Below are 26381 nucleotides of genomic sequence, written 5' to 3'. Positions count from 1 at the left end.
CGATACGAACAATATGATCGAAGAACGATGTAAGCTCTATTCCCACAGGAGAAACTAAATGCGAACTACTGACTACTGACTACTGACTATTCCCACAGAAGAAACTAAATGCGAACTACTGACTACTGACTACTGACTATTAGAAATATAATTGATTCCCGAATGAGGTGCATACGGGAAAATACAGCCCCGCTGCTGAAACCAGATCCTCAGAAGGGGCATAGTGCAACAAAACGACTTATTGAAAAGAAAAATGAAGCTAAAGAATCAGTAACACAGACGGGAGTTTAATCACAGCCTCAGACTTAATAATTTCTTGGCTTAGATTTGCACTACTTATCCAAATGTTAGTGACGAATAGATCCATCATTAGCTAAAGAGTGTTGGAGGGAGGAGGTTTATTTTAAATTTGAGTTGAATAAAGAGGATTTAAAGAATTTGTTGTTGGAAAGAGGGGATAGTTTGAATTTAGATGATAGAAGGAAATTTTGGGGAATGTTTAGGCTGGCAGCTGGTCCCTACTGCTGCCCTATGTGTGGATGTGTAAATGAGAATTTATTTCATTTTGTATACGAGTGTTAAGAGCTGTCTAAGTTGCGGAATGAATGTTTTGGACGAGTGTTTGGGAGTGAATGCTGGGTAATTGGGTGGATGGCTGAGAGAAACGCATGTGCTATTAAACAGTTCTTGGTGTACTTTTTTTTATTTATGCTATTTAAAGTTTTCTTTGTTCCTTAGCTTTGTTGATAGGCTGCATTTTGTGTTGCTATGGCCCGAAGGTTTTGTAATAAATCTTATCTTATTAAGAATATAAGGAAACATTGAACAATTGAAGGATATATGTAAAAGCAATAAAATCTACTCTTTTATTATTTCTTTCATTTTTTTTGTTTTATTATTTTGTGTTTTCTACTGAGGTTTCAATTTTATTCACTTTCTCGCAACTAAACTTCCCTTTTATTATTTCTTTGGTATTATATTTTCTTTTATTATTATTCCTTTATATCTTGTTCTTTTAATATTTTGTGGACATTTTTATTTACCTTGTGTATGGCAAATAATATTTTCTCTCATTTCATCCGTTTTTATTCTACCATTTTGCATTTTTGTTAGACTACAACTAACGGCATTTTTCTTGCTAATTTACTGTTTTTTGATACCTTAAATATGCTTCCAACAATATGTCAAATTCGTTTCGACAGTAATATAATAAACCATCAAACCATCAAATCAAAAGCATATAAAAAAACCATCAAATTTTTAATTTAGTCAGGTTCATTATTTTACATAGATAAACTTTTTTTCCGTTTCTTTCACGTGATACAAGCTTATACGACGATTCTGCAAAGGAACCATATAAATTAAGGTGGAACTTTCCTTTTCTTTTTCATCCAGACAGAAAGGATACAATGCCCAGTCAGGTTAGCATTGTTTTATCTTTTAATATTTTTCTGACACCTCCATTTCATGCCTCACAAGCAATTTTTCTTCCCTCATTCATCCCTTTTGTCTTAATTTCGCAATGGAATACAGAGAAAGAAAGTGTTTTCTTTTCTGTCATCGTCGAGAGGGAAAAAGAAGCACGAAAGGAGGAATTATCTCTCATGAGAATTACATCCTAGTTATTTAGATTCAATATTTGTTCTAGGTTAACACCAACTTCAGCTTTTTTTCAGTTAATTTACTTGAGTAAAAATATAAATGTAACCTAACCTAATCTAACCTAATCTCACCTAATCCAACTTTAACTTTTAAGGCCTCATTCAAGTGCTGGTCTATATTAATCACTAATTTAGGAAAACAGTCTTCCTTTTCTCCTTCTGTCTCTTGTCCCAATCTGGTTAATGTCAACGTTCGCAGGTGAATGTCCAAAATTCCTTTTTCTTTGCTTGGATTCAATTAGATTAACAATTCAGTTTTTTCAGTTTTGTGTAATTCACGGTGGTAAAAGTTAAAGTTGGGTTAAGTTAGATTATGATACAAATTTCGGTTAAATTTGGTTATAAATATCACAAATCGGTTAAAAACCAAACCTAACCCAACCTGTCATCGTCGAACCTTGCATTAAACTAAAAATGTTGTCTGGCAACGCTGACTAAATCCAAGGAGAAAAAACGATTTTTAGACATACACCGATGAATATTGACATTCGTTGTCTTTCAACAGTAAGCAGTACGGAAAATGCAACTTCATTGTGCTTTCTAGGGCCATAATGACAGAAACATCGATATTGCGCGCTTTCTAGGGATATAATGACAGAAACATCGAGGTGGCTAAGACTCTTTTGTGGATGAGGGATGAAAGGTTGCCAAATATTGCCCCTATCAGTCAATCATCTTGGACCAAAAAAAGGACGTCCCCGAAATGGCTGGGAGGAGGTCGTAAACAAGACTTTAGGGAAATCAAGACTTCTCGGGAGGGTGTAAAGAGGAAAACTTTAAATAGATTAGGGTGTAGGATGAGCATGCGTAGCTGAATTGGCCTCAGGTTGCTTGGTGCTGCAGTTAGTTGTTAATGGTTTGTAGTAGCCTTTTGACTGACACTGTAGGCTTTTGAAATTGATAGACGCTAATTTTTCGTTTTGGTGTTCTTTGCCAGTTTTCGTGTTTTTTGTGATATTTTTCACTCCGAAATTCAAATTAGGTCCTTCGAGGCCTGTAATGGTTACTTTTTGAAACAAATATCTTATCCATTTTAAAAACTCCACTGTTTTAACCTTGTGAGATCTTGCCTTGCTTTAGACCTTAGTTCCCCCAGCGCCTCGAGAGGAACACATGGCATTAGTGGGTAGCCTTCAGTCTTCCCTAAAGTGGACTGCTCTATAGATATCCTCCGACTCTGAGATGACATCAATCTTCTTTTTTCAGCCAATCCCATTATCCTTTAAGCACATCTCGGAAAAAAAACCTCGCTTTTTTACCCGTTGTTGCTCTTTGTCGAATTTTGGGCCAGTAAATAAAACGCAAAAGGGGTCGGCCGTTTAATAAGCTCCATGTTCAGTCGAGCTATTAGTTTTCCAAATTGAAGTCCACTTGACCCAAGGACTTTCAAACTTAAGTTTCAAAGATAATAAAAAAAAGAGCTTTTGACCATTTTGGAAGGCTGAGCATCTAATCCATTTTTTGGGCAGAAGAGCCCATTTTTTTTACCGAAGAACCAACCAGTTTTTGGCCGAAAACCATTAGCCGATCATTTTTTTGAAGAACCATCTTTTTGGCCGAAGAACCCAAGGAAGTATGTTTTAAGCCGTTTGGAATGAAAGAAATCTTAGACGGATGAAATCTCAACAAGAACAAAAAGTTTCGACTACTTTTTTACAAATAAACTGTGTTTCTACAATGAGATTGGGCAAAAATGGCTCAAAGAGCCATTGGTGGCTCAAAAGCCATTCCACAGCTCTATTTTAAAGACAGTAGGTTTCATCTTAATTTGCAGCAAAATTAAGGCCCAATTCAACACTTGACACTTAAAATTGCCGGACATATGAAGCGCCAACAAAGTCTCACTATATTTGACTTCGCCGACAGTGCCCTGTATACACGTACGCAGGGAAAAATTTCTGGGCTTGGGCTTCCCGAAATCTTAAATTTTCCATAATTTCTTAGTATTAAGAAAATTACTGAAAAATAAATTACTTTCTTACTAAGACCCTGTGAAAAATTTTCTGCACAAATGCCAGGTGTTTCATACAAGTTCCAAAATCAAGATTTATTTCAAATTTATTTCAAATTTATTTCACAAATTTATTCACGTTCATTTATTCATTTATTTATTCACAAATTTATTTCAAGCTACTAAATCAGGTGCAGCTAAATTCTATGTTATTGAAAGATCTTCAAACACTAAACAACAAAAATCACTCCTAACCCCCTCGCAGTCCACCTAATAGAAAAAATGAGTCACTTAGGAGAACTCTCTGGAGAGCCTCGGGCCTGTGGGTACGGCCGTAACGACACATCGATATTATCAGTTATAATCATTATAGTATATTTTATTAATATCAGCATAGTGATATATAGGTTAGGGTCAGCATTACCGAATATCAAGACAAGTAGAATAAACTTCAAAATACAGTCTCGAGAAATTAAGCGACTATTTGAGTCTCTTACATTCAGTTATATTGACTTATTGACTTATATATCAGTTATTCAGTTATATGAAACCTTACCACAAAGAGCAGGGAGTTGAGGAGACAGTAGCCTCCTTCACAACCGGAACAATTTCAGTTTGCTTTATTTTTTAATGTCGCTCTTCACTTTCATTTGAGAAAGCTTTTTTCATAAAAAGATTTCGCGACTGAATGTGCAACAGAACCACATATTCACAAAACCCAATCCAATAAAGATAACGGTTAAATCATTATCATAAGCTAGTAATAAAATAAATTAAAAGAAATTTTTGTATTCCCATGACACAACATATTCTATGATTATGTGATTATCAAGTTGAAAATCTATTACAATCGGATATAATTCTTTAGATACAATGAAAGGAGTTCTAGTAAAAAAAAAAGACCCCATCCCATAAATCCGATTATTGACAATATTAACAAGAAATCGTAGCACTTAGAAGCGATTTCAGTGCTCCAAGACATGAAATTTAATTCGTGGTAATACAATTATAATTTTGTACAATTATAAAGTACAAGTATAATGTTTGATTTAAAAGTTTGAAGAAAGGGAGATATGGTCACCCTATCCCACATGCAGCAAAGCCGATGGTTACATAATCATCGCGAGGAACAAATTTTAATACTTAAAATTTATTCCGGTGAGATATAACAGGTTCCATAATATAATTATCACGTTGACAACGTATCACGATCGGACACAAATCTTTAGATTTGAAACGTGGGAGTTCTAGTCACTTATGACCCCATCGAGCAAAGCCGATGATTACATCATTATCATCAATAAGAAATCGTATTATCTAAAAGCCATTTCCACATTCCAAGACACATAATATATTCATTAAGAAAAAAGCGATAATATCTACAACTTTTAACAGTCGGATAGAATACTTGGATTTGACGATTGGAAAGATCTGGTAACCCAGACTCCCACCCGTTAAGGCCAATTGTTCCATCATTATCATCAATTAAATATTTTAACACTTAAAATTTATTTTCTGGTTCCATGAGATTTAACATTTCCCATGATGGTATAATTATCTCTTAAAACACATTTTACAGTCGGATACAATTTTTTATTTTTGAAGAGGAGGAGTTCTGACCCCCCAGGGCCAAATCCAACGAAGCCGATGGTTACATTATTACCATCACTAAGAAATCGTAATCCTTAGAAGAGATTTATTTTTTCGACGAGTAGTAGTCTTGCTACCAGGGTAGTATCCAGGACTTTTTCGGGGGGGTTACATAAAAAGCTTTAAAAAATGCATCAAAACTATGTTTGTATTCATTTCTAATAATTTTTATGAGTCAGACAAACATTAAAGGGGAGGGTTTCAACCCCGCCCCCCAGGATACCCCCTTGCTTGCTATTATAAAATATGCAACAAGGGCTTGGCAGTACTCCGGATTTTTTTATTAGTTGAGGGCAACTTAATCAATATATATTCACGTAATTATTATCTTGAAATCATATAAGTCCATACAATTCTTTAGATTACAAGAATAAGAGTTGTGGCAATCATAACTCCCTCCGGCTACACCACTGGTATACACCATTATCACCATCAAGAAATTGTAATGATTAGAAATAATTCCGAAGTTCTGTGGCAGGTCTATAATCTTGACTCTATAGAAATCTCTATTTTCCATAATAAAATTGTAATTTTTCCAAGACACTTGAGGAAAATTCAACTTCACATTTTCTAGCATTCAAGTTTAAAAAGTTTGCCTTTAAATCCTTGGCTTTCAAACTTTGCAAATTTAGAATGTTTTGCCAACGTAACTAAATCTTGAAGCTTAAATTGAGATGAAAAATTCAGTTCCGGTTGTCTCTATTTCTATAGAAAATTCAATAGTCAAGCCTTAAAAATTGTTCTCAAGCTGTAAAGGTTCTCCGGGTCCAATTTAAAAAGGGAAGAATAAATATATATTTTCATGAGTATACTTCGGCCCAAAAAGTTGTAGAAGAAAATAAGAGAGGACACTCTAATTTGTCTCTGAGAAAGGAAGAGTAATAACGCCGTCTAACATTACCCAACAAGATCACGCGTTTAATTTTAGGGGACGTGACGTAATCCCCCCCCCCATGAAAATTCTCCCATGTAAAATTAGCCGATTAGTTCATTACTAAATTCCAATGGGGGTAAAATAGTGGTGGTTTTCATGCCCAGGCCTAACGAGCTATTGAGTTGTACCAAAGCGAGGTATCCGTTACTGGACGTTCCCCACATTCAAGGGGGATGTTCCCCCTCCACCGGATAATCTATATTACGAGCCACCATCAATTTCTGTATCTTGTGGCATTCTGAAGTTGAAGCCTACGTGTGCTAATCTATAAGAATAGCCTAAATTTGGGAACAGGCAAGCATAGTATAGGTCTGCATATTTACTTCAATAAAGACAAAGTAGAAATCAGAATGGACATGAATCATTCCCCCCCCCCTATCCTAGAGACATTATTTGGTCTTCTTTTCTGTTACTGCTGCTGAAGGCTATCAGAGAAAGGGTTACAATATTCAGTCTTCTGCGAATTAACCTGTGCACATCCTTGAACTATATAAGTTATCCATTTGTTTTCATATATATATGTATAAGTTTTGAACAAACTCTACTCAAAGAAATAAACCAAGAATTTTCTGTATCCTATTAAACCAAAATAGATGTCTAATAATATCACAGGTCTAATCATTTCACAAAAGCTAACCATCTCCAAAAAAGTTTTCCTCAACAAACCAAGAGCCCTAGGTAACGGTCCCTTTGAAATTCCACGGATTCTTTCCCATAATATAAATTCAGTCCTTTGAGAAAGGCTGAACTTTGGCAAGTCCCATAATTACAACCAAAGTTTGTGATATACTTTGAGAGAGGGAGTTAAATTAGTCAACCCATTTGCTCACAACTTCATCAAGAATTGTTTGCATTGGATAAAGTTCAAAGTCTGGAAAACGTGTGGGCGATATTACAAAATTGAACGAAACAGGGAGGAGACATTTTTTCACATAGTTGGACTAAAAATGTTAACATTTTACAAAAAAAGAGAAAAAAAGGGGTTTAATTTGAATGAAGCAGTGGAACAAAACCAAAAGATAAAAAAAAACAGCAGCAAGACTTTAAACAATAAGAAAAATCCGAATATTTTGACTATACGTCCGGGAGCCTTTTTCAACGGAAAAAAAAATAATTTAAAGAAAACAACAACTAACACACAAGAAAAAAATAATAAAAAAGAGAAACGTCTTCAGATGTTTTGATCTTGAATCTTTCCTCTTTTTCCTTAATTTTTGTTTTGTTGAAAAAATGTTTGCAGGCGTTGGATCGAAATATTCGTTTTTTATTATTTAAAGTCTTTTTGTTGCATCTTTTTGTCTTTTTTTGTTCCACTGCTTTATTCAAATTAAATCGTCTTTTTTCTCTTAATGTTTCGTTGGAAATCCAATGTGGTCTGAGAAATTATTCAAATCAACCTTTAATTCCAACTCAATAGCAAATAGAAGGAATTAATGAATTAGTTAAGTTACATCTATATTAAAACAATATATATAATTAATATATTTTCAAATCAACTACTCTTAATTATACAATATCATTTGGTAATTTCATAATAGGCTATATTCATTCTCTTGTTTAATTAAGGTTGTCAAAGACTGTTCTTTTTCGCCATCTATCAAAAAAACCAAACAAAAAAACAAAACAAACTAAACAGGCTAAACAAAAACAGGTCGTCCCCGAATGGAATAAGAATAGGTCTTATGAAAGGATTTAAAGGAATTAGAACTTCTTACGATGGGATAAAGAGTTAAAATTTAAATTGAATAGGGTGAAGGAGGAGCGTGTGCAGCTATATTGGCCTCAGGCGGTTTGGTACTGCAGTGGGTTGTTAGTAGCAGTAGCAGTAGTAGCATTTTATAATAAAAATCTTATTGTATTATATTTTGTTTTGATTATATTGTTTTTGGATAGTTTTATATCTAATTTAATTAACATTTATTCGAATTCAAAATAAAAAATACTAAAACAAACGCTTCAGGTCTTAAATAAAAAGAGTTGTATTTTAACAAAATAAAAAATTATCAATATAAATATTAACTAAGCCAATTATTTAATTTATAACTCAATAACAAATTTTTAATTAACCAATTAGATAGAAAATAGAGAATAAAAAATTTAATTGACATTAAACGTACTACTACTACTCCTAACAGCTCACCGCAGCACCAAGCCACCTGAGGCTCAACACAGCTACACACGCTCTTTGTCCATCTCAATTTATTCAAAGCCTCTATCTTTAAACCCACTCAGGAAGTACCCATTTCCTTTAAATCTTTTTTTATGACATCCCCACTCCAGACGAGGACAACCTGCTTTCCATCTAGCGCTAGACGGTTGGATGAAAAGGACAATCTTCGGCAATCTGTCATACTTCATTCGCAGAACGTACCCTTGCCATCTTAACTTTCTTTCATTATAGCCCAAGAAAGCGGGATTGAACCACATTTTTCGTACAGCCTACTGTTTGAAATACGGTCAGTCATCAGCCGGGTACCACAATCCGTAGGCAATTTCTCAGGAAAACATCTAGCAAATCTTTTTCTGCTTTTCGGAGCGCCCATGCTTCCAAGCCATATTTGACCACTGTCATCACTGTGAAAAAAAACACCCCCAACCCTTGGCTATTCTACTTTTAATATCTTCACTGCTCCCACCGTCTTTACTAATAATACTACTAAGGTAAGTAAAGCTGTCCACTTGATCAATCTCTTCGTTACCCAACGTCACCTATTCATCTTCACTTATTCCTAGCCTTAGCGACTTAGTCTTCTTAACATTAATTTTCAAACCTATTCTAGCACCCTGAACTCGCAAAACCTCTAAAAGTTCATTCATTTTGCTCACACTTTCATCTAGGATGCATAAATCATCAGCATAATCTAAGTCCAGGAGAGTTTTTCCTCCTCATTTGATTCCGTGGTCTCCCATTGCCTTTAGATAAAATTTTAAATAGGGATCACATATGCAGTGACCGTCATCATTAGTAATATTCTGATGACGGTCACTGCATATGTGACCGAAATATCTAGTATTTTTGTGAAATTTATCAGTGTCTATTAAAAGGATTTTACTTTATTTGAAATTTTATTTATCGTCATGGAAGGGCAGTGTGGTCTTCAATATTATCTACATCCCATTGCCTTTCCTGTGCTCCTTAAGACAAAGTCCATCAAACTGATCCATATAAAGGGGGATAGAACGCAATCGTGCTAAACTCTTGATTTAATACAAAACCAGCTGCTAACATCATTTCCTACCTTAACTGCAGCAGTGTTATTCTCGTACATAGCACTAATCACTTTAATATATTTGTTTGGTATACCGTACAAGGATAAGACCTTTGCTAAAGCTCTTCTATCAACAGAGTCGAACACTTGCTCATAATCTAAAAAATTGAAGACCAAAGGTGTTTGATAACTCAGGCAATTCTCAATTATTAATCTAAGAGTTAAAATTTAGTCGACACATCCTCTACCTTTTCTAAAGCTGCACTGTTCTTCTCCTAAAACTTTGTCTACAGCATGTCTCAGTCTAAAAAGTATCATATTACTAACTAATTTGCTACCTACAGAGACCAGACTAATGCCTCGATAATTACGACATTCACTCTTATCACCTTTCCTATACAGTGGTTTAATTAAGGTTTTCACTAAAATCGTTAAGTACTTCCGCTTTTTCAAAAATCATATTCATAATCTCCAGTAGCTTATTTCTATTCTCAGAGCGACCATATTTAAAAATCTCATTTACCGTAATATCAGCACCTGGAGCCTTATCACTTTTTAATCCTTTTACTACTGTCGCTTATTCTTCCTCACAAAACAAATCTTCCTTCACATCCAAAGTATCATAAACTTTTTGATTTTCCTTCATATCTTTTCCTCAACTCTATCTCAATTTAGCACATTCTCAAAATGTTCGGCCCATCCTTCTTTAACTCTTTCCTTCTTACTAATTGTGGCCCCGTTCCTCTTTCTAACTGGTACAAGTTCAGTTTGACGACTCCCTCTCAATTTATTAAACATGCGAGTACAATATTTTACTATTATATCGTCTAGCTGCATCTTCCAGATCCTCGGGAATTTTATCCATGGCCTCCACTTCACACCTCCTTAGTTCATATTTTAATGTTTTCTCCACTTTCTTTACATTCCTTTTATTTTCATATGATCTATAACTCGGATAATTCTTGTACAAGCCCCTTCTCCTTTCTATTAAACATAAAACTTTTTTACTAATATTCCTAGCTGCAGTCTTAACTTTCTTCCCTAAGACACCACCAGCAACTTCACAAATTGTTTTTCTAAAATTATTCCAACCATCTTCCACACTGTCAAATTTTAAACTCTCAAGTTTAGTATTCAACTGTTCCCGAAATTTTTCTCTCAAATTCTCATCCTGGGGTCTACCAACATCATAACTTTCCGGGAGGTAGTTACCCTTCTGAAATTTCAGCTTCAAATTAAACCTAGACAGTACTAGATGGTGATCTTTACTTTCAACATTAATAACAGCGATCCTATATACTCTAGTATATTGTATTGATTCTATTAGTCTCAGATTTACTATAACACAGTCAATAGTGTCTCCTGTCTTACCGTCAGATGAATACCATGTCAACTTATGGGCCAGTTTATGACCAAACACCATGTTGGTTATGACTAGATTGTCATACCTACAAAATTACAAAAGTCTATAGCCATTACTTTATTCTTTTCCTACACCAAATTTACCTAGGCTAGGATACCATCTATCCCTATTTCTACCGACCTGGGCGTTAAAATTTCCTAGTAAAAACATCATGTTTCTACCTGAGACCCTGTTTATTTGCTCCTGTAACTGTAAGTAAAGTTCATCTGAGTCACTAGTATCTCCGTCAGTCGGTTCAACAGGGGGAACTACTATAACTGATAGCCTGAACTTTTTAGTCATAAAATGAGCAATTAGTATTGTACTATTAATACCTTCCAAGCCTAAACAAGACTTAGCAGCTTCCTTATTCATCATGAGCCCTACTCAGTGTCTATGTACCCCATCCTTCCTGCCTGAGTAAACAAATTCTATATCACCTAACTTCATGCTTCCTCCGCCTAGGATATGAGTTTCTGAAACTCCTAATAAGTCCAGTTCGAGTCACCTGAATAGCGTCGTAACATTTTTTAACGTCGTAACATTACAAGTTTCAATTTTCATGTTCTTCAAATAGTTGAAATTGTTTTGGCCTCAGGAAAAGCAATGATACCGGATACCAGTGTAGGACGGGGATCAACATATCTTCTTAAGCCTACATCAAAGCGCTTAAGCCGGCTTAGAACCGGACAGCAAGAAGTCCCTGAGACCTCAAGTTTGGTTGAAGGCTTTGTGCAATCCCGGGCCTATTTTGGTCACAACATGGTTTTCAGCACCTGGCGATGCTCTTCTATCAACAAGAGTCGAAATCCTGCACAGACAGTCCCAAGCCTATTACCACCAACTCATTATATATTTATGCCTACAAATATTATACTACTATGGGAGGCAGCCCATAGGAGACAAATTAGCTAGGAAGAGGTTTTTCAGCCCAAAAACGCCCGTCAAAACAGAAAAAGCCCAGGAGAATTATCGATTAATCAGAATCCCGTGCGAATGCCGTGTCGTTTACTAGGCTATAATTTCCTCGAGGGGCGCCACTCCTCAAGTGGGAATAGAGTTAACCGCTAGATCCCCAGTCTTCCAGGTAACCCGAAAGGGTCGAGGCAGCCTTTTGCAGAGGTCGTCATCCATCGATCTGAATCTTACGCCCTCCGCAGTTGTCCTCCTATAGAGGATCCTCCCACGATGGTGTTCTGCGTCACCATGCAATTTAACCCATTACTGGAGAAGGTTTGTAACTCATGAATGTGTGGACACGCCAGTGGGCCCTGTTGAGTGTACATTTCAGGAGCCTTCTTCCTCCTCTTCCTGTATTTATGGGCCCGGGCGAGGGTGCTCCAGTTTCTATTATGGACCTTCAGGGACAAGGTCCCCCCTTGGCCTGTGCCTCCCCTATGTACCTTCTGGGGACATGCTGAGTGGCGTGGAGGAGGCCTCTAAAGAGCAGTAGACTCATAAAACTTTTCTTCAAATATGTATATATATTAATATATATATATATATATATATATATATATATATATATATATATATATATATATATATATATATATATATATATATATATATATATTTAATTTAACACATAATTTAATTTAACACTCAGTATAAAAGAATCCTAAAAAACAAACGCTTCAGGTTTTGATTAAAAAGAGTTGGAACTTATTGTTATTAAATAGATAAGGTACCTGTAGACGCTTTGTGACCAAAAACTCCATTAAAAAAGCAAGGCATTCTAATGGAGCCACCTATGTCAGAGCCCATGCCCATGGGAGAAGCAGCAGCAGATTGCAAACATGCCTTGAAGAGAAAAAACAGATGTTGAACGATGAAGACAAAAAGCTGTTGAGTCAAAGGCTAAAGGAGAATACTAAAAACATCTTCGTCAAAAATAAAATATTTTAACAAAATCAAAATTATCAATATAAATATTAATTAAACCGACCAATTAATTGCCAATTCGAATTTTTATTTAATTGACAGTATTTAAAATTAACAAATTAGTTATCAAATAGCTCGTTAACTAGCCTTATTTTAAACTAATTAACCGTACTTTATTATTATTTTTAAATCTAACTTCTATTAGAAAAGGGCTGATAAAAGATGGAGAAAAACAGCTGTTGGGTTGGAAGCTATTGGAGAATACTGAAAAAACAACTTGTTATATATTTTCTTCCCCAAGGAAAAATAAACTATTTTAACAAAACAATTTTTACCAAAAAATTAATTAATACAATTAATTAGCTGATAATTCTTTAACAAATTAGTAGTTCATTTTTATTAGAAAAGGGGAAATAAAAGATGAAGAAAAACAGCTGTTGAGTTGGAGGCTACGAAAGGACACTTAAAAAATAGTATACTACAAAATGGCCATAACCATTAGGTATGAGAAAAAAACGTAGCCTCATCCGATAGCACTCCGTCCCATTGGCTTTCTATTTTACTTCCTAATTTTATGGTCTGAACAGAGATTTTACGCTACAATTGAGTTTGGGTGCAAAAAACAAACTAATATTGGACAGAAATTGTACTACACGCTAAATAATACTTCACAACACTAGATAAATTCAAATAGATTCTAAACTCTAATAGAATAGTTGTAAAATAAAACATGAGAGAGAGAGAGAATTTACTGAAAACAAAAATATTATAAAACAAAATCTTTAATAAGCCTAATGAAAATACGGCCATGAAAATTCGAATGACCTTGAAGTTTATTCAAAATATTAGAGTTATTTGGGTTTCAGGTTGCAAAACAAACTGATTTAAAAGTAAAAGTCAGAGCTCCCATGCTTCAAAACCATATTTAACCACTTTCATTATTATAGCTTATGGAAAAGCAGTATTGTCAATGAAATTATTTATTTGTTGAAGCACTTTCCGAAATTTTTCACATATTTTTGCTAGAATACGAAGTGAAAGAGACCCATATTTTGTTCCCTGTTTATTGGGGCTCTTTTCACTTTTCTGTCCTAGTTTAGAGGGAAATCAGTCGCAAAACATAATGATTTGATAATTTCATAGCATACTGACTTTTATTTTTCTCTAAAACACAAAATTTTGTTCATTTTGGTTTTCGTATGTTTTAGTTGTTCATTCAATTTCTTTCTTTTGGTTTTTTTTTTTGACAAAATTTTCCAGATGCGAAAACAAAATATTCTGGCTTCATTATTTTACTTAAGACACTGTCTTAACAAAAAGTTGTACCCGCTATTTTATATTTCTATGTTTTATTTTATTTACAAATAGAGAAGCTATGTTGCCAAACAATTATTTCATTGCTAACATTTCTTTTGCTAGAAAGCGTGAAACAACGATAAGTTTCCGCTAGGAAAAGAAGTGAAAGACACTTTTAATTTGTCTAGATGTATTAGAGTTCTTTCCACTTTTCTCCTTGTTGGATAGGTTCAAAGGGAAACGAACCATGTAATTTAAAGTATCTGGTAATTTCAAAGAATATTGACCTGTTTTTCTACAAAATAGAGGATAGAAAAAAACCAGCATTGGTAGTAATTCAATAATTATAACAGACAAATGATTATTAGAGGAAGAGATTCTGTCTAATTTTTTTTGTTTTTTACTTCCATTAAACAAAAAACACAGGAGAGCGAAAAAGAGGATTTTTTGCTTCCTAAAGTTTAAATTTCTGCATGTAACTACTTATTCTCTCTTACGCATCGTCAGGTTCTAAAGGATCCGTTTATAATTCAACGGGTTTAGAATTAAAACGGATCACCACGTTCACTATTTGACATTTTCTAATGTCAATGTTTATTGTCTAACTAGCTGTTGGGGTATAGCTGTGAATATAGATAGATATATATATATATATATATATATATATATATATATATATATATATATATATATATATATATATATATATATATATATATATATGTTTTTAACTACGTAAAACTTGCGAATATACAACATTCTTCACTGTCCCATTGTCTGTGCATATAAATAGATTGTCGGGTTTACCGACTCTTGAACATGCAATATATAATTGTCCATGGGAAAAACAATCCATATTCAGATCTATACCTCATTATTCTAATGATTGCCCTTGAGCTTTGTTGATGGTGATTGCTAATTGAACATTCAACTTCAGTCAGTCGACAAACAACTTCATGACGACATACAGCTCAATCCTTATAATGACGTCAGTCGACAAACATGACGTCAGTCGACACACAAACATGACGTCAGTCAACAGACAAACAACTTATTTTTATATATATAGATGTCTAATGTCCTTTCCTAAGGTCAGAGAAATTTGTAATTTGAATTTCTAATTTTGTAATGTTTAATGTCATTTTTTTCTGATGTCAGAGAATTTTATAATGTGAATTTATACTTTTATAACACTTAACTTCATTTTGTTATTTCATTTTCTAATGTCAGAGTTTTCAAATGTTAATTTCAAATTTTCTAATATCTAATACCATTTTCTTCTTCAGAGAATTTTCCAATTTCAATTTCTAATTTTTTTAATGTCTAATGCCATTTTATAATGTCAAAGAATTTTCTAATGTCAATTTCTAATTTTCTAATGACATTTTTTAATATCAGAGAATTTCATAATATGAATTTCTAAGTTTCTAATATCTAAGGTCATTTTCTAATGTTGGAAAATTTTTTAATGGCAATTTCTAATTTTGTAATGTTTAATCTAATACTCTAATGTTAGACAATTTTCTAATGTAATTTTTTTCTCTAATTTCTAATTTTATTTCCCAATCTCAGATAATTAAAATGGATCACCACGTCCACTTTTTGACATTTTCTGAGCTCGTCCATCCCAACATACCTGAATATCAACGTTTATCAGTGCATTCATTAGCTAAGTTCTTATATGTGTATTGATCAAGAAATTTCAGCAGTTTCGAAGGACTGTAAAAATATGCGATTATAAGTCAGAAGTGAAGCAGAATACAATAATATTTGTTTAACTTCTGTAAGCTTTTATTTTAAAAATGTATGCCTTTTTCTACCATACTGGTATGGAAATTGTTTCCTGATCGGGCACAACTATAGTCAAAGGTAAGGGATTCAGTTTTAGTTGTTCAGTTTTTAACGCCTGCATCTCGCAAGCTCATTGAGCAATCAAAATACACTCAAGCGCAAATATTAATTAAATCCAGTTTGATAGAGATCGCTTTATAACTGCAAAATAGCCGATTTAACTCTAAAAAGGTGATATTTTTAGTTTTGACTATGACATTTTTGACATTACATGACATTTCATTGACATTTCTAGCTATGGATCTTGAACTTTCTATTAACCATTTTTGAGTTAATAAACATTCAACTAACTTCTTGGCTTCAAAGGCTCTTATGGATTTTAAAACTTGTTTCTAAGAAAAGAATTGTTTGTGCCGAGTAAATGTCAAACTAAAAATGTCATCTTGATCCCAAAGTTACCAACATACAGTAGAACCTTATTTATTAACTCAGCTAAGTCCTTATTTACAAGACGAAAAGATGGCAAAATTCCATGACTTGTTTAAGAAAAAGAAGAAGCTCTTAATCTCCTTAAAACTATTAAAGTGCACATGAAAATGTCCTTCATAAGCTGTAACCTTCGTTTAGACACTCCCTTACGGCAACCCCTTTCGGGAATACTCTCCCTCTCCGGATGGATTGCAAAATAGGGGTCCAAAAATTCACTTTCTGTATTCAGCAATGCTTTATTGTAGATGCACTTCTTATTCACTTATTAGCTGTTGTAATAGTAAACCTTGAGCGGTAGATAAACCCATGCCTGGAGATTTTAATTCAAAGCTGACTATGGAAAAGTTGCCTCCAAAAGGCTGAAATTAATTTTAGAAATTAATTTTATTGAATTTAATTTTAATTGATTGAATTAATTTATTAATTGAATTTAATTTTAGAAATTAATTAACCAATTAATTTTAGGAGCAGCAGAATTCTACGGTCTCTGTAAAGCTTGATAAATCGCGACTATATATATTTTTTTTTTAACAACCCCCTATGAGGGTATTTACATTTTATTTTGTTGGTATTTTTGGTTTTCCCCCCTTATTATCTGTTGCAAAAGTAAACCTCTTGACGTGAAAAAAGCTGCACTAGGAAATGGTGGTTCAAAGCTGACTTTTACAAACTCTCTTCACTCAAGGAGTGGCTGCACTTAAGGTATATGGCCAAGACACTTACATAACTTTGAATAGCCTTGTTGGCCTTAGATGGCTGTACGCTGAAATGAGTTGGAAAAAGTAGGAGCAGTAGTAAAAAAAAAATGTAAAAGAGGCGGGCACAATCACGCTTCCTTTTTAAACATTTGATTTATTGGTCATTTGAGTATTGGTCTATTGGTCAATTGATTTATTTATTGGTCATTTCATTTAGAGTCTAATGAAATCCAAAGAAATTCTTGAAAATTACTTAATTTAATCAATTAATCAATCAATTTAATCAATGGATTTTGTTTCTAAACAATTAATATATTTTTTCTCGACTTTATTCATTGGTGACATCTGTAAAATTGGTAGATATTTTTCTCTGGAACTAACTTCTTTTCAAATGAAATTTTTCATCAATCTATTGGTCATTTGATTGTTGTTCAATTGATTTATTTATTGGTCATTTGACTTAGAATCTAATGAAATCCAGAGAATTTCTTGAAAAATACTTAATCTAATCAATTAGTCAATTAATTTAATCAACTAATTCTTTTTCTAAAGAATTAATATTTTTTTTCTCGACTTTATTCATTGGTGACATCTGTAAAATTGGGAGATATTTTTATCTGGATCTATCTTCTTTTCTTGAATCTAATGAAATGCAAAGAACTTCTTGAAAACTACTTAATTTAATCAATTAATCAATTAATTTAATCATTAAATTCTTTTTATAAAGAATTAAATTTTTTTCTCGACTTTATTCATTGGTGACATCTGTACAATTGGTAGATATTTTTCTCTAAATCTATCTTCTTTTCAAGTGAAATGTTTCATCAATTAAATGAGACAAAGTTTCAAGAAGATGCTACGACAGTTGTACAAGTTGCTTAATTGATTAAAGCAGGTTATTTTTGATTTAACTTCTTGAATATCATTATACCCAGAGTCAAATTCTCTCTATTTAAAAACAAAGCGTGATTGTGCCCGCCTCTGGTACATTTTCTGGTACATTACTACAAACAACTCATTTAATCCCAAAATTGTGATTAATTTTAGATTGTTAGCTTTACTTGGTTCATATTACCTTGTGAAAAATGCCAATTAAGCATTTTATGTGTTAGTACGGTCACAAAACACAGCTAAATCACCTAAAGAATAAAAATAAAGCTTTTCCACTAACCTCACCTCCAGACGAGCCACCAACAATTCTATTTTGGTCATACGCATTGTTTGTTCTACCATGTACATTATTACTACTTTCCCACCACATACAAAGTTCAGATACATTTGTATTTGCTAATGGTATTGCACCAGCCTTACGAAGTATGGCAACAGTGTGCGCATCTTTTTTGGCCCTCATGTTTTTCCTTTTGACCAAGCCCGCAGTCAAAGCCATACCTTGAATAAGAAAATTATAATTAATGACGATTATGTGAAGCCTTTTTAAGTTCGATTTTATTAGCCCTATGGTTCAATTTCGCTAGTCGTATTTCATTAACTTCATTTGATTAGCTACTACAGAAGGTAAGTTTGATTTTGTTAGCCCTATTCAGGTTGTATCTGATTAGCCCTATAGTTCAATTTTAATAGTCATATGTCATCTATCTATCTATATATATAAAAATAAGTTGTCTGTGTGTCTGTGTGTCGAGTGACGTCATGTTTGTGTGTCGACTGACGAAATTACAGACCGGGACACCGGGACACAAATGACGACCAGGACACCGGAACATAGGGAATATAAATGACGAACGGGACACTCAAAGAGAAAGCGACCGGGACACAAGGAATGTTCGATTAGCAATCACCATCAACAAAGCACCGGGACACAAATGACGACCGGGACACAGGGAATATAAATGACGACCAGGACATAAGTAAAAAAAAAACTAAAAAAAGGGGAAAAACACAAAAATTTATTTCATCATATACCAATTCAAAAACGAATGTATATACAGACCGGGCCACCGGGACACAAATGACGACCGGGACACAGGGAATATAAATGACGACCGGGACACAGGGACACAACTACAACGGGGACTCCGGGGGGCACAGGGGGATATATAAATGACGACGGGGACACAGGGAATGTTCGATTAGCAATCACCATCAACAAAGCTCAAGGGCAATCATTAGAATCATGAGGTATAACTAAAAAAAACTAAAAAAAAGGTAAAAAACTAAAAACTAAAAAAAAAGACCAATTCAAAACGAATGTATATGCAGACCGGGACACCGGGACACAAATGACGACCGGGACACAAGGAATATAAATGACGACCGGGACACTCAAAGAGAAATTACAGACTGGGACACCGGGACACAAATGACGACCGGGATACAGGGAATATAAATGACGACCGGGACACAGGGACACAACTACAACATGGACGCCGGGGGGGGCACAGGGGGATATATAAATGACGACGGCGACACAGGGAATGGTCGATTAACAATCACCATTAACAAAGCTCAAGGGCAATCATTAGAATCATGAGGTATAGATCTGAATACGGATTGTTTTCCCATGGACAATTATATGTTGCATGTTCAAGAGTCGGTAAACCTGACAATCTATTTATATGCACAGATAATGGGACAGCAACGACTTACGCGCGCGGGGGGGCTTGGGGGGTGGTTGCGAAGCGCCCCCACCAACTAGGTGTAGGGGTGGCGCGAAGCGCCACCCCAACAGCTAGTTAACTATACTTGATTAGCTACAGCGGAAGCTACTATTGATTTTTTTTTTTATTGGCCTTATTCAAGCTCGATCTTAGCGCTACCTTGAAGATAAAAACTGGAATAATTATTCGGTTTCATTCCCATTTTAAAATTATCAGTAAAAAACAAGTTTAGATTATCGCTAGTTTGTCACCTCAAACTATGCTATTTTATTACCTCATCTTATTATCGACCTAACTCTGCTTAATGTTATGGTGAAAGCAATCTGAAATCTGTTTTTCTTTTTCTTTTTTTCCTTTTAATTGGCGAAAATTGGTTTAAAAATTCACTTATTCCCATTCATTATTGACATTCCTGGCTATCTACTAAATTTATTTCAACCCTAGTTTTGAAACATAACAAACGAGGACGTTGTTAGGTTAAAAACACCTTCCTAGGCAGATACATTTCAGAAACAAAATAAAGTTTTACTATTAAATTAATTTAGATAATGGTATACATTCATGAAACAGCTACAAATGGCATTTTTTTTCACTTGCCAGTATATTTTTAACGCGTTTTTTGTGGTTGCTATGGGCCATGGTTTATCCTTACTAGGTTGCATCTACCATTGAAACCATGTAAGGAACGGACTCCAGCGCATAGTAACCGAAAATTTAGAAACGCATTTAAAAAAAAATTGTCTAGTGAGGAACAATCAACATTTTAAGCTGAACTGGTAACTATTTTGGCATTATTTGGTAACTATTAATTCAGATGATCTTAATAGTAAACTTTATTACAAAAGAAAATTTATGGGAATTTCAAAAAATCACCTCAAGCCCCTCAAAAACATTGTCGGATCGAAATGAAAACTGTACGGAAAGCCATGGTGACATCGAGGTCAACATGGACGATAGCCCCAATTAAGATAGGGTAAAAAATCTCCTAAAATAAGAAAAATTACTTTTCCACGTGGAAAGCAGTAATTTGTCTTATTATTTTTTCTTCCCTCTCCCCAAGGCGTAATTGTACTGATTCACCAGGCGTAGAATATTGGGAAATGGCTCATTTGAAAGGAAATTTTCGTATCTACCGCATTTTTGAAGTAATATAAAAGATAATATTAAAATAAAATAAAAAATTTTACGAAAATTGCATCTTCACACGTAAGATGATGTATCTTTTGAAAGCCGCTTCTCACAGGTATGATATCATACTTGAGTGACTCCGTTACCTCATTCCCTGAAATGTCGCCATAAACTGGTTTTCTGAGATTTTTTGCATTATAAATTACAAAAAAAATGGTTGACTTTGCTATTCAACAAATATCGGGAAGATTTTTATCGAGAAAATTTGACAACAACAAAATTAGCCAACTAAGGTGCAATTACCTAAATTACATCAATCAAGGACAACTGGATCGCGACTTATAGAGACGTGACTCAACTTAAACTATACCACATTTTTTTTGCAAATTGCAACCTGAGAAGCTACAACTATCCAGACACGGACATATCTTTGCTACACGATGTCCAACAGTAAATAAAAGTACAACAGTGAAATCTACTTTCAGCAGTACTTAGTAATATTTCCCTTCGTTCTGTCTCCTACTATAATTTTCTTTTCACATCATCTAGATTCTTTTTACTATATGATTCTTGTTATCTTTGGAATTACAAATGGTGGCAATAAAAAGCAACATAAACCAAATGGCTTATTTCGTTCTTGCACGATCCTCTAATGATGTTATATTTGCTCAGAGTGTTTTTAATGGGTCAAGTGATAACAAAATGTCGCCCCCTTTTGTCAAAAGGTCGTATCTGACATTTTCACACTTCTAAGATAATTATGGAAAACAGGTTGCAAGAATCTCCTGAAAGTGAGAATTAGCAGGGCAACATAGATATAGAGCGAAGAGTATGGGCAACTCATAAGAGTAGTATGGCACCAATGTCAACAAAAAAAGACATCAACACCATCTGTCATTTGGTGACACTTTGCATTTTTTGCCAAGCGTTGTAATCATTTTTCTGTCATGAGCTGAGATCAAACACTTATTACTACCCTAATGTTACTAATTACACCAATTAAGTTAATTAATAGTATTTTTACACAGAAAATAATGTCAAGTGTCGCTAGATGCTGGATGACGTTGATATTTTTTTTCGTCGACACTAGCGACAGTTCCTACTCTTAGAAGTTACCCATAATCTGATATGGGGGATGAAATTTCATTCAAAAGCGTAGTAAACCCCTTTGGGTATTAAATCAAACTTGAATGATTCATGTTTGGACAACTATAAAACATAGTTACTAAAATAAAGTTTTTTACTTTATCGGAAGCTTAGGAATAATCAATCACTTGCCAACCACTTCGCTCTAGGACTGTCTGTCAACTTAAATAAATCAATAACATAACGAAATAAAACAGCAAATAAATTCAGATTTAACGATGTAGCAAATAAAATTTTCAACGATGTAGTTAAACGATTCATACAACATGAAAAAAAAACTTATGGTAAGGATTGAGATCAGGGACACAGGTGAAGAAAACCCTAAAAAAATTACCAAAACTACTTGAAAACAATTATAAATACTTACTTATATCATTTCTAAATGCCGATTGCTTCCTCCTCCCCAAAATATACAGCCCACTTTATACCTTTATTACAGCAAACAGTGAACACTAAAATTTTTAGACTTGAAACACAGCGAAATCAAAATACTGTGACAGCGCAGCGGAGTTTCCCGGTTCAATCCCGGTTTCCCGGTACCTGTTCAATTAAAGGTTCCCCGGTTCAATCCCGCGTGTCACTTTGCAATGTAGTTCAATTATTATTGTGTCCTGTCGTAGTTTGATCTCAGGTTGGTACTACGGGACCCAGAGTTCGAACCCAGCTGTAGCAACATACTGCAAGAACCCAGGGTTATTTTTTAGAGTAAAGGTGCGTAATCATTTACTAGAAGAATCTGACCTCAAATAAAACTATTACTTTTTTTCGAAACGAAAACAAAGCTTCGACTAATAAATTTATATTTTTCTCCGCAGTGTTTGTTCGTTTATTAAAATCCTGAGACACAACTATAAAAACGCTCCAACAACTCAGAGCACCAGCGTCATATTTCAAGTCAACAATGTCTAAATCTTGCGAGCTTCATTATGACATTTATGGCAAGACATTCGAAAAAAGAAAGCCATGCACAGCATAATGGAGAGCTCAAGTTTTTGAAAAGACGAATCTATGTGAAAACTCCAATTAAAAAAAAAATTTATTAAGATTTGTTGCAAAAAAGACGCATTTAAAAACAAACGACTTAACGCAAGTGAGAACGGAATTTTTTCTGTATATAATATTATAATTAGTTCCTTATGTAAAACAGCTGTCAAACAGATAGGAGAAAAAAAACGTAGGGTATAACCAAGGCCGTATCCAGGGGGGTAGGGGGTTTGAGCCCCCCCCCTGAAATGTTTGTCCGACTCGTGAAAACGTAACAAAAAAGAATATGAACAAATTCTTTTGTTCATACAAAAAATGCGTTTTTAAAACTTTTTTTATAAACTCCCCCCCCCCCCGAGGAAAAATCCTTTTGTAAATCCCCCTCCGCGAAAACAAAATCCTGGATATAACAACTAAGGCTCTTGATGGCTAAGAAAGATGAATCACGTAGATAAGATACCCTAACTTGGTAACAAAAACACATTCCTTTATTTAACTAGCAATTTGGTAACAAATGATCCGTCTTTTGTTCCCTTTAAGACGTTTCCAGCGCTTCATAACTTCACAAAGTGGAGAAATGTGATGAAGATTTATTACTCAAGGCTTGTCACAATTCTTACTCCTTTCGTCAAAAAATAGACAAAATTTTGAATAATTCACCTATATTTTTCTCCACTCTGTTTGTTCATTTATTACAATCCTGAGACACAGCTAAAAAAAAAAAAAAAAAAAAAAAAAAAACCGCCAACAATTCGAAGCAACATCATCATATTTCAAGTCGACAATGTCTAAGTCTTACGAGCTTTTAGACAAAGTTTACAATCCCAAAGTTCCTAGAGAATATTATACCTAATTCTATAATATAAAGGGGCTCTTTAAAGCACATCGTTTAGAAATGGCCCCATATTTGTCTCAATCCTGAAAATAAATTTCACCAAGAAAATCAAAACAGGGCAAGGTTATTTGTGTCAAGTTTCCAGAGAGAGGAAAGTTTCCAGTAGTGATTCCGGATAAGAACTAGCGCTGTCAGAAGAAACAATGGGTACAATTTTGCAGACAAGGGTGCCAAATTACCAAAAAGTAGAATTCTCCGATCAGCAAATACATTTCAATTCTGTTTATATCATTCCAATCCAAGCTTGCATTTATTGATCCGCAAAGAGAGTGAGAGAAATCCAAAAAGTTTGACTGGCCGGATTTCAAACAGTAAGCTGTATGAAAAATGTGTTAAACTCGTGCAGAAGAGAGCTTAATCGAGCACGGAGAGTGGTATCGGTACCAGCCGGCTTGTAGGCCTTAAACTGCGGGGTATAGGCAGCTCAAGTACGTCCACTTTCAACAAGTCAATCAAATTCTGTATCATATCTTCAATTATATTTGAATGTTGTATTATGTATTTTGTGTAATGTATTATCAATGTGAAAAAGTACATTTGGAAGCCAAAAGAAACCCCTTAAGGGCTCCATGTGCTTTCCTTAATAAGGAGAGGATATGGTATGCTACTTTCTAGGGCTATAACGAGCAAAAGACTATGATGGCTAGGACACGTCTTGCAGATGAATGATGACAGGCTGCCGAAGATCGTCATTTTTGACAATCAATCAAGGGTCAAACGAAAGGTAGGTCGAACCCATGTGGGGTGGAAAGAGGTTGTAAGAAAGGGCTCAATGGAAACTGAAACTTCTTACCAGGAGGTAAAGATGGAAGCTTTGAATAGATTGGAATGGAGGATTAGCGTCCGCGGCTGTGTTAGCCTCAAACAGTTTGGTGCTGCAGCGAGTCGTTAGCAGTAGTAGTCGTAAAGAGACAAAGCTAGCACTTTAAATAGAGATACACCTTCTTAATCTGAAAGGATGCCTCGGAGGATTACATGCTGAAAGAATGAGGACAAGAGCCTTGAGAGAGGCTTAAATACTGTTATCTGCCCTTTAAGAATCTTTGGCAATAATATATCATGGTTGTAGCGTCAGATGTAACCTAGTAAAGAACGACCTCGAGCATGGTTCTAAGCGTTTACCCCCCCCCCCGGCAATTAGCCCCCCGGAAAATATCCCTCGAAAATACCTCTGAGGAGAATACCCCCCAGAAAATACCTCCGAGGAAAATACCCCTCACGGAAAATAGTTCCCTCCCGTGGAAAATACCCCCCAACCCCATGGAAAATAAACCACAACGAAGATACCCAATGAAAGAAACCGGTTTGTTTTCGAGTTTTACGCATCGTAAACTTGAGTAAGTGGCGTATAGTACACAAGTACCAAAATTGCTTCCCCATACGAAAAATAAAAAAAAAATCTCAAATTTGGAAAGCCTTATTTGCCACGGGGGTATTTTCCAGGGTGGGGGTTATTTTCTGAAGGGTATTTTCCGCGGGGGAGTATTTTCCACGAGGGGGGTGTTTTTCCGGGGTATTTTCCGGGGGGTATTTTCCGGGGGGAAATTTTCCGCGGGTGGGGGGATATTGTTCGGGGTTGAACGCGGGGGGGTAGACACCGGCCATTCTCTAGCACATAGTAACTAAAAATTTAAAAACGTTTTTAGAAAAGAGCAAGAAAGAACCGCCATTTAAACTTGATTCAAGAATAGTTACTATTACTTCGATTAATTCTAATAGAAAAGTATATTGCCAAAACAAATTTACTGGAATTTCAAAACATAGCCTGAAACCCCTCGAAAACGGCGTCGGATCCAAATCAAAATTGCATCACTGGAATAGTTCCAAGTCCCATAAAGGAGAGCTAAAGTTCTCCATCTTCAGCAAGAAAAAAAAATCACTTTTTTGGCATGGAAGCACTGAAAACCTTCTTTTGTTCTTCACTGATAGTGGAGAGTTAAAACGTCATAGGAAAATGTTCCGGGGCTCATTTGAGAGCTAATTTCTATGTCTAGTGCCTTTTGCAATTATTACTGGGTACATGGGTTGTTATCTCAAACAAATCATGTGTTTTTCAGAGACAACTTTGTTACCTTGAAAAACTTCATGATATGTGACTATGTACAAAACAGAAAACGGTATTCCTTCATAAGCATGGAGAGGTTGGAGCCTTAGAGGGAGGGGGGGTTTATATGAAGTGAATATGTTAAATATGAAGAAAGAGATTTGAGACGAATATGGGTCCTTCCGTGACAAACGCATTGAGACTAGTGAAGTAGAGCCTCGTTTGTACTTATAACTTCACAAGTTAATTTAAAGAGCCAAATATATTTAGCAAACAGCTTCGAACTGGGATCCACACTATGTTGCACACCTTCTCAGCAGAATTAATTCCAAGAAGGTCATCACTGAACTCCTTTAAAATGAGTTTCAATCAGAATCATGGCATAGCGCCCGGATCCTGTTGTGAAAAGAAAAAAATTAACAAGACCCGTAGTCCTAGTTTTGGACTTTTCAAACAAGTTAACATCTTACATTTAAGTACCCACGACAAATTCTTTTCACTAATTTATAGTACTTATTTTATTTCCTTCTTTTTTATTATAAGAGGTCATATCAAATACTATATATCTATAGATTATGCAATGTATGCTGTATGTAATATA

General features: G+C 34.7%; 1 protein-coding gene across 2 annotated transcripts in view; it reads right to left on the bottom strand.

Annotated features, from left to right (window-relative positions):
• Positions 1-26381, bottom strand: part of LOC136037339 (fatty-acid amide hydrolase 2-like) — a 206635-nt gene that overhangs the window by 142490 nt on the left and 37764 nt on the right. For both annotated transcript variants that reach the window (XM_065720010.1, XM_065720011.1), the window contains exons 3-4: positions 18137-18354; positions 12499-12610 (exon numbers count right to left, since the gene is read on the bottom strand). In XM_065720010.1, the coding sequence (XP_065576082.1) occupies positions 12499-12610; positions 18137-18354 (330 nt within the window). The remainder of the gene's footprint in view (positions 1-12498; positions 12611-18136; positions 18355-26381) is intronic.

This window comes from Artemia franciscana, chromosome 16, assembly GCF_032884065.1.
Source record: "Artemia franciscana chromosome 16, ASM3288406v1, whole genome shotgun sequence".
Classification (NCBI taxonomy): Eukaryota; Metazoa; Arthropoda; class Branchiopoda; order Anostraca; family Artemiidae; genus Artemia; species Artemia franciscana.
The sequence above is the reverse complement of the archived record's forward strand: the minus strand, read 5'-3'. Positions and strand labels throughout refer to the sequence as shown.